Raw genomic sequence first — 12,682 nt, 5'->3', positions numbered from 1 at the left:
CTTCTATTGTTAGTTCAGGATCGGGATGTAAGTTTGTTTTCCTACAGAAATGTACGCAGACTGTTTTTTGTTGTGAAATTCTAAATCCGCTTTTCTGGGCCCGACTACTGATTTTGTTAATTGCGCATTGTAGTTGTCTTCCTATTGTTCCCATATTCTCTGCTTGATACGATATACTGAAGTCATCTACGTATAGTGCATGCGACACCGTAGATGGCAGTTGTTTTGTGATGCCATTTATTTTTATGATGAATAGTATAGCACTGAGGACAGACCCCTGAGGAACTCCTTCTTGTTTATATGTTTTTGACATGGTGTTCTGTACTCTGACCTGAAATGTTCTATTTTTCATAAAGTTTTGGATGAAGAGCGGTAAATGTCCTCTGAGGCCTGTATCGTGGATGTCTTGTAGTATACCATATCTCCATGCTGTCATATGCTTTTTCTATATCAAAAAATATGGTAACCATATGTTTTGAACTTATAAATGTATCTCTTATGTCTGTTTCTATTCTTACGAGGTGATCTAAGGTGGATCTATTACCTCTAAACCCACATTGCATACAGTTGAGAACCAGTTGGTTGTTTCTAAAAACCAGATTAATCGTTTGTTGATTATTTTCTCCAAAACTTTGCTCAAGCAGCTAGTGAGCACTATCGGTCGATAGTTGTTTGGGTTGTTCTGATCTTTATTGGGTTTTTGGAAAGCTAATACTATTGCATGATGCCATGCTTCAGGATATTTCTCTTCTTGAAAAATGTGATTGTACAGTTTAAGAAGGTTTTCTATTTCTTTTTGCTTCAGATGTTTAAGCATATCATAGTGTATGTTGTCTGGTCCAACTGCACTTGGTTTTGTAAGATGCCTCTGTAGCCAGGTGGGAAGGAGCAGCAGTGCGTAGCACACGCTTCTTGATTAGACCGGGGTTCGAGCCCGTCACCACCAAATACGGAGGATGCGGAAAGGTCAAGGAATGACCACCGCATTTCCCAGAGCAATATGGCCTTAGTTGCTAATGCTCCTAAAAAAATCAAAAAACTTGGTTTTGTTTTTGATAATGCTTCACGTAATTCATGCAATGTAATTGGTTGGTTATAGGATTCAATATGTTTGGTGTTAAAATTAATTCTGTTTTTTTTCAGTTTTCTCTTTATAGGTCAAAAATTCTTCACGATATGATTGTTTTGATGATACTTTGGCAAATGTTTCTCCTAATATATTAACTGTCTCTGAAGGTTCAGTAATGCTTTCTCCATTCCAGTGTAATACTAAGGATGGTTGGTTTTTGTATTTCCCATTCATTTTCCGTATTTTATTCCATATTGTCTGTGTATTTGTTGTTCTATTTATTGAGGAAGTAAACTGAATCCAGGAATTTTTTTTGGCTTGTTTCCTGGTATACCTGGCTAGCGCTCGTGCTTGTTTATATTTTAGGAGAGTATCCGTTGTAGGACATTTCCGGAACTTATTCCATGCTTTGTTTTGTTGTCTTTTTTTTTTTGTCATGCAGTCTTCATTCCACCAGGATTTTGGATGTAGCGGAAAACGAGTTGAAGTTCTGGGTATTGTTTGCTCAGCTGCCTGTATTAAGGTATCTGTGATGTGTTTCAGAGCTTCATCGACTGATTTTTCTTGAATGCTTTGTGGATTAAATATTGCGAGTTCTCTAAATTTTTCCCAGTTGCCCTTTTCTATTTTCCAGCGGGGTGGTCTGCTGGGATGGCAGAGAGGGTTTCTGATCAGTGTGGTGATTACCGGGTAGTGGTCACTGCTGTATGGGTTTTCTATTACTTGCCACTAATTCTGGTAGGAGTGAAGGGGTGCATATGGTTAGGTTTATTGCTGAGATTGTACGACTAGGAAAATGAAAATAAGTAGGTTTACCATTGTTAAGTAGAGAAAGATTATGGTGATCTATTATTCTTTCTATTATTCGTCCTCGTCTGTTGATGTCAGTGTTTCCCCACAGATGACTATGCCCGTTCATATCTCCTATTATACAGAAAGGTGATCGGAGTTCAGAGATTAGTTGGTCTATTTCTTCAAAAGTTATATCTGGTCCTGGTGGAAGGTACACTGAACAGATGGTTAGGTTAAATCTTAATGTTATTCTTACAGCTATCACTTCGAGGTTGCTGTTTAAAGAAATGTGTTCAGTTGGGATGTGGTTATGCATCAAGATGGCTACCCTTCCATGTTATTGAGGAAGTAAACTGAATCTCTTATTTGTTGGCCCATCTCTTATTCTGTCTTTCCTATACGTTGTATAATTTTTTACTGAAAGGGTTTCTTGTTGTCTAAGGTATGTCTCTTGAAGACAGAAGCATATTGGTGTATGGTGTGTAATTAGATACTGGACATCGTCGTAATTGGTTCGTAGTCCTCTACAGTTGCACTGGATGAACTGATCCATTATTGGGTTTTCCTAGGGCTTTCGGGTTGCTTCTGAAATGGAACATTCTTATATTTTGTCTTATCTTTTTTAGGGTATTGAGGCCGGTCCATGTCCATATCTTCTTTGAAAATTTCTAGTACTAGTTCTTCAGATGTGTTTATTTTTCCTATGTCCGTCTGTTCGGTTGCTTTGGTGTTTGTAGGTTTACCTTGGTCTTTGTTGTGGTGCTGATTTGTTGGTATTTGTTCTGTGTGAATAGAAATTGGAGTATTCACTATTTTCTCCTGTTTATGTGCCTTCAATCCACTAAGTGATTCTTTTGGCAGCATGGAAATTTCAGTTTGAACTTCTACTGATTTATATTGGATCACTGCTTGTGCATATGATGGCTTGTTTTTAGGCCATGGCTGTATTATTCTTCTTGCTTCTTGGTACGTTGTGTTGTGTTCTGTTTTGTATTTATGAATTAGTTTCTCTTGTTTCCATTTTTCGCAGGTTTTTGAGTAGGCTGGGTGTTCCCCTTTACAGTTTGTACATTTCAAGGTGTTGGCAGAGCAATCTGTAGTCTTGTGTTCTTTAGAACCACATTTTGCACAGGTAGCCGAGTTTCTGCATGCCATCTGCGAATGTCCAAATTTCTGACATTTGTAACATCGCAATGGATTTGGTATGTACTGTCTTACTTGGCAGTTCAGATATCCTGTTTTGACTGTTGTTGGAGGTTTCGGAGTATTAAAGGTTATGATCAGAGTTCTTGTTGGAATTATATTTCCATCCCTTCGGATATTAATTCTCTTCACTCCTGTTACCCCTTGGCTTCTTAATTCTTCTGTGAGCTCTTCTTCTGACACATTTAAGAGGTCCCACTCGGAGATCAATCCTCTGGAAGAATTCAACGTGTTATGTGGTGTTACAACTACTGGTAATCCTCCAAAGACTGTCGTTGCTAGCAACTTCTGGGAGTGATTAGGACTTTCTGTTTCCACCAGTATGTCCCTGGATCTCAAGCGTTGAACAGACTTGGGGGAGACACATCCTAATGTCTGATCTCCTGTCGCATGTATAACAATGTATGTCGGTATTTTTGGTGGGTCCATATCTGTCTTCTGTCTCTTTGTCTTTTCTGTATCTCTACTTGATAGGGTTTTCTCTTGAAGCCCTGTAGTATCAGTAATTATTTTACTACTCATGTTTGCTCTTTTGGCCCTGGGAGTGTTACTTTTCTCTCCCAGGTTACCAGCCCTGCCATGTGGAGGCAAGAGCAGTGCCACTTAGTGACCAAGCGGCTACTGTGTTAGGTTAGTAAAAGTGAGATTAAGAGGAAAAAATAAGAAAGGTGAGTTTCCTTTCTGTGTCTTCACTTACTGATTGTAAGACAAAGAGCTGTTTTGCAAAAAATGAAAGGAAGTTAACAATGAAAATTAAAGAAACTGGTATATTTTTTCTAACTCTCTATAAATCTCTGGGAATTGCTTAGTCACTAATAAATCGCTTGGCACCTGGGGCCCATTGTGGAGATATGAGAAAAATATTTTTTGTTGCCTAGTGTTATCTTTCACAGTCTAATCTTTACACACACATGCATGCACATTTATTTAAGCTGGTAGAAGGCAAGAATAAACTATTTTAGCTAAAAAGTCAAATGGATTGGTATATGTATCTCGAATCAAAAAATCCTGCCTTCCAGCTTAAGATGGATGTGAAGTTCAATGGACAGGCGATATAGTACTATTCTGTATCTGGTCTGATAAATATACTATTTAGTAGTTTCATTCCTTAAAAGTATCATATATTATATAGGGTTTTACACGCACATACCTGAAGAAATTTCATCCAGAAAATCTGCATTAAGGAAATTTTCAGCTTCTTGTTCTCTTAATTGAAGATCATGAGACAGATCTTGAAGCTGCGCTGAAACTGTATCTTTCAGAAAGGATATTTCAGCTTTTTGTGATGTCATCTGTGCTTCAAATTCTACTCTGTGACGTTCTAAAATATTATCATGTTCTTCTGCCATTCTTCTTATGAAGGAATCTATCTCCTGTTTAAAATAAGGACTTGAATATACACAATATTAATTTTAAAATGCATAATAATAATACTAATATAATACATGCAGGGTATATATATTATATTAGGGCACAAAGTAAAATGATATGGCAATTGCAGGGAAAATTCCACATTGCTCCAGTTTGCTGAAGCAATGTGGAATTAAGGGAAAGTTTACTGCTAAAGGGATGGTTAAGTGGAAGAAGGCAGAGTGAACACTGCTCTTCATGGATTAATTTATTAATCAAGTTCCCCAGGGTTCAACTGCTAGGTCCATTGTTGTTTTCATATATTTGTCAATGATACTGATGAAGGTATATCAGGCTTAATGTCCAAGTTTCAAGATGATAAAATGGTTGGCAGGGTGGTTAATGACAGTCAAAATTCCTGTATATCATTGACAAAATCCCATCAGATATGAAGTTTTCAAAGCAGCACATGGGATTTTGTCAATGATATACAGGAATTTTGCTATAGGTTAGTCTGACAATGGTCAGACTAACCTTGCATACTACATACAGGTCTAGAGGCCTCATTTTGGAAATATGTAGAGCATCTGGAACAGGTACCAAGAAGAGCAATGAGAATGGTGACAGAAGAGGTGCCTTTAGGTTACCTCTTTAGTAATTACTCAAGAAATGCTACAAATTGCAGTGTCTGGAGCCTTGGCCTGCAAGGAAATCCAACTGAGGTGTTTAAAGCTTTGAATGGCTTCAGCAATCTCAATTCTGATTGAATTCTTTCTCTTGCTTAGACTACACACACGAGGGAGCATAAATTCAAATCGAGGAAGGATGGTTCCAGGTTAGATGTGCAGAAGTTTGCCTTAAGATGAAACAGGCTTCCATCCGGAGTTCTTGTTTATACTCTGGCACGACCACAGGTCAGTGGAGTTTACAATAAATCATCAATACAAACACTAATCTTATTCAGCAGTCACGAGCTTGAACTCCGGTCCACTAAAAGGGTATGTGCTACTGCACTCAAGCTCTTGAACACTCGACTATGTCAGTCCTGATCTGTTGTTGGGGAAGTGATTGGGTTGAATGAATTGAAGGGAGAACTAGAAAAATTCTCAGAGGGAATTTAACTAGTTCTTACTTGTCTCCTTTATCTAATGCAACACTATCAAAAGCTCTTTTGAGTGTTACTGCATCACAGTAATACTCAAAACGCCCGGGAATTAGGGTTAAATTTGAAAGTGTCTGCAATACTGCCCAGACAAGATAGAAGGGAGTATATGATGAGAGCCTTGTCGATCAATTCGGCCCTGGAAAGATTGTGCAAGGCTCAAGGGATAATTTTTTTCAGCCTGGTCTGTACTTGTTAACAGGAGAGACTGCTTCTACAGGGATGGAATACACTTAAATAGAAAGGGTGCAAGAATATTTGCTGATGCTATCGAGGTTAGGTGGGTAGGAAAACTGCTAGCTTGGGGGGATACAAGGACTAATAGTTTAACAGTAGCCGCAGGCAGAGGTGAAGGTGATTCCTGCACAACTTCTATTAGAATAAGTAGCGACCTGTAGCAAGGGGTGTTGGGGGAGTCAGGGACGGATGGCAGTCATCGTGAAATAGGTGGGTATATGGGATGTGTTAGGGTAACTAGGAATAGAAGCATGTATACCAATGCTAGAAGTATAGTAAATAAATCTGATGAATTTGAAGTGTTGGTCAACACATCAAAGGCGGATATTGTTGGGATAGCAGAGAGATAGCAGATGTCACACAGATAAGGAATGCAGAACTGGAATTTGGGAAGTACAATGTGTAAAGAAAGGATAGAAAGGGAGGAGGTGTTATGCTGTTAATTAAGAAAAACATAAAATCAAAAGAAGTGCACCCAATTCACATAGATGAACAGTGCACTGATGAGTCAGTTTGGTGTGACATAAGCACTGTGAAAGCAAAAATAAGAATAGGAGTGTGTTATAGGCCTAATGACTCAAATGAGTACAATGAACAATTGTTTGTTTGTTGTTTGTTATTTGGTTTTTAGGAGCATTAGCAACTAAGACCATATTGCTCCGGGAATATTCAGTGGTCATTCCCTTAACCTTTCTGCATCCTCCGTATTTGGTGGTGACGGGCTCGAACACCGGTCTAATCAAGAAGCGTGTGCTACGCACTGCTACTCCTTCCCACCTGGCTACGGAGGCGCCATGGACAATTGTACAGAGAAATAGAGTGGGCTAGTAAATCGGAATGTCTTATCATAGGGGATTTTAACTTCCCAGATATTGACTGGAACTTATGGGTTTGTCACTCACACACTAGTCAGACTTTTGTAGATTTACTGGATGATTGTTTTCTGCAGCAGCATGTTTGAGAGGCAACCAGAGAGAGTAATTTCTTTCTTTCTTTTTTTTTTTTTTTTTTTTATGTGAACCCCAAACACGAGAGGTATTAGAACCTATAGTACTTAGTACCGTGCTTGAGTTGGAGGTTGAGAAGATGAAAGAAGATATTTGTTGACATTGGACTTGAACTTCTGTAGATTGTAATTTTCAGGAAATACGTATGAAGGAAGGTTGTTCCAGAAAACGGCAGTTGAATGAATAAATGAGGAAGATGAAAAGTTGGTTCTGTGGGTTTGAAGTTGGACAGTAAATGGATGTTGGCTGGTGGCGACATGTGTTTGGACTGTTTTGAAAGAGAGAGCAGGAATTATAGAAACCAATTCAGAAGAATATTGCCCATGGAAGTATCTGTAGAAGAGGCATGCAGCAGAAATAGTACGTCTATGAGAAAGCGAGTGGAGAGACTCTGTTAGAAATGAATCATTAATTAACCTAACTGCCCTCTTCTGAATGGAATCAAGAAGCCTGAGAGAGGTTTTGGGGGCACCACACCAGATGTGGGAACAATATTCCATGGCAGGGCGGATTTGCAATTTATACAGATTGAGCAGCTGTTTGGAAGAAAAGTAACACCGAGATCGAAAGAGAAAACCAAGTTTTTTAGATGCAGAGGAAGCAATATTTGTAATGTGCTTGTGCCAAGAGAGATTAGAAGTCAGGGTAATCCCCAAAAGAGATATATCATTTTGCATAGAAATCGGAGTGTCACTAAAGATAAGCATAGGAGCAGAAGAATCCTTTTTGCGAGATATAAGACAAGAATGAGTTTTAGAAGGGTTGAAATCAACTAAGTTGTCTTTGCCCCACTGGAGAATTACCCAAAGATGGGCATTTAAGGAATTAGTAGCAGATTTTCGAGAGGTTGAAACTGATTGAGCAGGACAAGGTTTCTCAAAATGGAAAGTGCAATGCAATGTACTATAATCGGCAAAACTATGGATAGGATTTCCAGTCAATGGAAGGTCATTAATATACAAGGAGGAAAAGAGTGGGGGAGAGAACTGAACCTCGGGGGACACCTGCATTAGTGGAGAAGTTAGAAGACAGAGAGCCATCTTCCATCACCCTCAGTGAGCGAACAGAGAGAAAACTGGATAACCAATTACTAAAAACAGTTGGCAAACCATAAGATAGAAGCTCGTTTAGAAGACCTTTATGCCAAACGCGATCAAAAGCCTTTGAGATGTCAAGAGCAACTACTTGTGTATCACCGAACCTTTCCACTGAATTTGTCCATAAATGGGTAACATAAGCCAGAATATCACCAGTGGATCGACACTGACGGAATCCATACTGGCGATCGTTGATCAGACGGGAGGTTTCTAGGTAGTTTAAGAGTTGGCGGGTAATTGATTTCTCCATTACTTTAGAAAGAGTAGAAGTAATTGCAATGGGACGATAATTGGATGGGAGGGATTTGTCACCCATTATAGGAACTGGCTAGATATGAGCAAATTTCCAAGCAGAAGGAAAAGCACCTTTGGAATAAGAAAGTGAAAAAAGGTGGCAAAGAATAGGAGTAAGGTCAGGAGAACAGGTTTTGAGAACAAGTGGAGAAATACCACCAGGCCCTGGAGCTTTCTTAGCATCAAGATTCATCAAAATCCTTCTCATATCCTTTTGACGGAAGACCACAGGAGACATTGAATGGAACGTGTTGCGAATAGTTGGAGGTGTTTTACCAAGATCATTAATACATGAGATGGAAGAAAAATGGGATGCTAGCAGGTCAGCTTCATCCTTGGCTGAAGTGACAAACAGAACCATCTGGTTTGGACAGAGGTGGGAGCGGAGATGGGCAAAAGTTACGGCCGATAGCTTTGGCAAGAGACCAGAATGCTCGGCTACCATTAGGGCACGAAGCAAGTTTTCTACTCTTGGCCTTTTCAAACTCTAGTTTGGACTGATTAATAACTGCTTTACAATTGATGCGAGCTTTGGTGTAGGCAGAAAATGAAACTGAAGAATTAGAAACAAGCAAATTACGATATGTAACATTCTTCTCTTGAACAGCCTTAGCACATTTATTGGAAAACCAAGGTTTAGATAAAGCATGAGATTTTAAAGTGGAGTGTGGGATAAAGGATTCCATTCCTGCAAGAATAATTTCACTGACACGATCTGAGCAAATGTTGACATCAGAAGTTTTGAAACTGTAATCTGACCAAGGAAAGGAAGTCTCGCAGGTCATCCCATTTTGCATTCTTGTAATGCCAAACAACACGAGGTTGGGAATAGCCATGAGATAAAGGTTCGCCTGGAGAAGAGAGAATCACCAGGTTGTGATCTGAAATGCCTAAAGGACCTCTCACTTCGACTGTGTACTTAGAAGGGTTGTTTGTGAGAAAAAGATCAAGCGTATTGGTTGTATGATTAGGATTGTCCGGTATTTTTGTAGGTAAATGAACAATCTGTGCAAAGTCATTAGTAATTGCAAAAGCCTCAGCATCTCGACCAGCTGGGGGGGGGTGACTAGAAAACGGAAGCCAGCTGGAGTTGTGAACATTAAAATCACCAAGGAAAATTACCTCACTGTTAGGAAAGTTGTACTGGAGAATGTCAAGTTGCAAAGAGAGGAGGTCAAAGAGCTTCAAGTGATTAGTGGAATTGGGAGAACGGTAGAGACAACAGATGAATCTGACACAATGAGGTAGAGAGATTTTAAGCCAGAGAAGATCAAAGAGAGGAGATTCCAAATTGCCAAGTCTCTGACAGGGAATATCAGAATGGACATATGCTCACGTACCACCTTTGAGGCAAAAGGAATCATACAGCGAATAATTTGGGCATCTGAGATGAGCAGTAGTTGAATCAACCAATAACTGAGATTCTGTCAGAAAAAGTACATGGGGTTTGGCAGACTGCAAGTGGAAATGGACATTGTTGAGATTTCTCTTGATCTGGTTATCAGCAGTGATCATTCATGTATTAAGAATTTGCAGATAAAGGAACTACTAGGTGGCAGTGATCACAGGGGGATTTACTTAAAGATTTAATTACCATCAGGGAAAAGGGTTTTTGCTTCCGTAAAGGTGAGTATGGTGGTCTCAGAAAGTTTTTTAAATTCTGTACAGTGGGATCAACTGACGATGTTACCAACATTAAATTCTAAGTGGGAAGCATTCATGGAATTAATCGTGGATGCTACTAAAAGTTTCATACCTATTAAGAAATACTGTTCAAGGTTTAGCCCTAAATGGTTATCAAATGAACTAATGAGACTCGTAACAGAGAAGAAAAATGCATGGGATGCATATAAATTATCAAGCGACTCAGAAGCGTATGGTAGATATAAGCTAGTCTTTAATCACGTCACAAAGGAGGTTAGGCAGGCGATGGCAAATTACGAGAAATCCTTGGCAAAAGATGCTAAGAAAAACAGCAAGGATTTCTTTACTTATATAAATTGTAAAAGGAAGGGGATGAATCTGATTGGTCCACTTGACATCGATGGTTCGACTGTTGATGATCCTGCTCAGATAGCAAACAAACTGAATGAGTATTTTGCATCTACATTCACACGTGAGGAATTATTAAGGTTTGAAAATGACAGAAGGTTATCAAATTGTAGTAGAATACTTAATGATTTTGTATTAACTGAGAGCAAAATGGAGGAGAAATTGTTGAAGTTAAACGTAAGAAAAGCACCTGGGGTGGATGGGATATATCCAGTTATATTAAAGGAGGCGGCAAAGCAACTAAGGAAACCCTTAGCCATAATTATGAGAGCATCCTTGGACTCAGGGGAGGTTCCCATGGACTGGAGATGTGCAAATGTATCCACAATTCAAAGGGGGATCGAAGGGTGACACAAGTAATTACAGACCAGTTAGTTTAACGTTTGTTCCGAATAAAATAATGGAGTCGCTGGTTAAAGATGTATTGCAGGATCATCTAGACAAGACTGCAGCAATAATTCAGACACAGCCTGGGTTTGTTAAGGGAAAGTCTTGTCTGACAAATTTGATAGGATATTATGATGTGGTTACAAAGGAACTGGATACAAAAAATAATTTTGATATCATATATTTGGATTTCAGGAAAGCTTTTGACACTGTTGCGCATGAAAACTTTTGTACAAATTGGAGCAGAATGGTATTAAGGGTAAGTTGCTACAATGGATAAAAGGATGGTTAAGCGCAAGAAGACAGAGGGTGGTAATCAATGGGTGCTGCTCTTCTTGGACTAATGTTATTAGTGGAGTCCCACAGGGTTCGGTGTTCGGTCCAATGTTGTTTTGTATATTTTTCAATGATATTGATGAAAGTATATCAGGCTTAGTGTCGAAGTTTGCAGATGATACAAAGGATGGCAGAGTTGTTAATGACAGTAATGGCAGTGTGCTACTGCAACAGGATCTAGATAATTTGGGCAGATGGGCTAAGAAGTGGCAACTGAAGTTTAACCTTGACAAATGCAAAGTACTGCATATGGGTAGAAGTTTGGTGTAACATAAGCACTGGGAAAGGAAAAATGAGAGTAGGTGTGTGTTATAGGCCTAATGAATCTGACGAGTATAATGAGCAATTGTGCAGAGAAATAGAGTGGGCCAGTAAATCCCCTAGTAATGGGGGATTTTAATTTTCCAGATATTTGACTGGAATTTGTGGGTTGGTCACTCACACACTAGCAAGGCTTTCATGGATTTATTGGATGATTGTTTTCTACAGAAGCATGTTTGGGAGGCAACTAGAGGGAGTAATACTCTTGATCTGCTTATCAGTAGTGATTCTTCATTCATTAAGAATCTGCAGATAAAGGAACCACTAGGTGGCAGTGATCACAATGTGCTGAAGTGGGATTTACTCAGAGGTAATTACCATCAGGGGTAAAGGGAAGGGTTTTTGCTTTCTTAAAGGTGACTATGGTGGTCTGAGACAGTATTTACATTCTATATGGTGGAACCAACTGATCGTGTTACCAACAGCAAATGCAAAATGGGAAATACTCAAAGTATTTATCTTGGAAGCTACTAGGCTTTTCATACCAACAAAGAAATATTATTCAAGATTTAGGCCTAAATGGATGTCAGATGAACTAATTAGACATGTGACAGTGAAGAAAAATGCACGGGATACATATAAATTAACATGTGACACAGAAGCCTATGATAGATATAAGCTGGTCTGTAACCAAGTCACAAAGGAGATTAGGCAGGCAAAGGCAGATTATGAGAAATCCTTGGCAAAGGATGCAAAGAAAAACAGAAAAGAGTTCTTTACCTATTTAAACTCAAGAAGGAAAGGGATGAATCAGATTGGTCCACTGGATATTGATCGTTCAACAGTTGAGGATCCTGCTCAGGTGGCTAACAAACTGAATGAGTATTTTGCATCTGCATTCACACATGAGGAGTCATTCAGGGAGGGGAATGCAGAGGGGAATTAAACTGTGGCAGTGAGCTTGATGATTTTGTAAAACTGAGAGGAAAGTGGAGGAGAAATTGTTGAAGATAAACATAAGAAAGGCACCTGGGGTGGATGGAATCTATCCAGTTATATTAAAGGAGGCACCAAAGGAAGTAAGTAAACCCTTACCCATAATTATGACAGCTTCCTTGGACTCAGGGAGGTACCCATGGACTGGAAATGTGCAAATGTGACCCCAATCTGCAAAGGAAGATCAAAGGGAGACACAGGTAATTACAGACCTGCTTTGAAATGTTGCCGTCTGGGTGGTGGTATCCTCCTAGAATAAATAACAATAGTCTTCTCCACTGGTGAAGTGTTATTTATTCAAGGTAGTACAATAACATGGCAACTCGTTGTGAAGGCAGTCACAATAGGAGATATAACCAAAACGATGCCAATTTAATTAATTAATTCAACTACTTTGGTAGATAGCTATGTTAAAATAATGCATTTGCACTAACCTACA

The 12,682-nt window shown here is 39.1% G+C and overlaps 1 protein-coding gene across 3 annotated transcripts in view; it reads right to left on the bottom strand.

Annotated features, from left to right (window-relative positions):
* LOC150078548 (uncharacterized) overlaps positions 1–12,682 on the bottom strand; it is a 732,675-nt gene that overhangs the window by 398,650 nt on the left and 321,343 nt on the right. For all 3 annotated transcript variants that reach the window (XM_090384778.1, XM_090384777.1, XM_090384779.1), the window contains exon 14: positions 4,215–4,437. In XM_090384778.1, the coding sequence (XP_090240904.1) occupies positions 4,215–4,437 (223 nt within the window). The remainder of the gene's footprint in view (positions 1–4,214; positions 4,438–12,682) is intronic.

Source organism: Mastigoproctus giganteus, chromosome 11 (genome assembly GCF_048544385.1).
Source record: "Mastigoproctus giganteus isolate SK-2022 chromosome 11, ASM4854438v1, whole genome shotgun sequence".
NCBI lineage: Eukaryota > Metazoa > Arthropoda > Arachnida > Uropygi > Thelyphonidae > Mastigoproctus > Mastigoproctus giganteus.
This window is presented reverse-complemented; position numbering and strand designations above follow the sequence as displayed.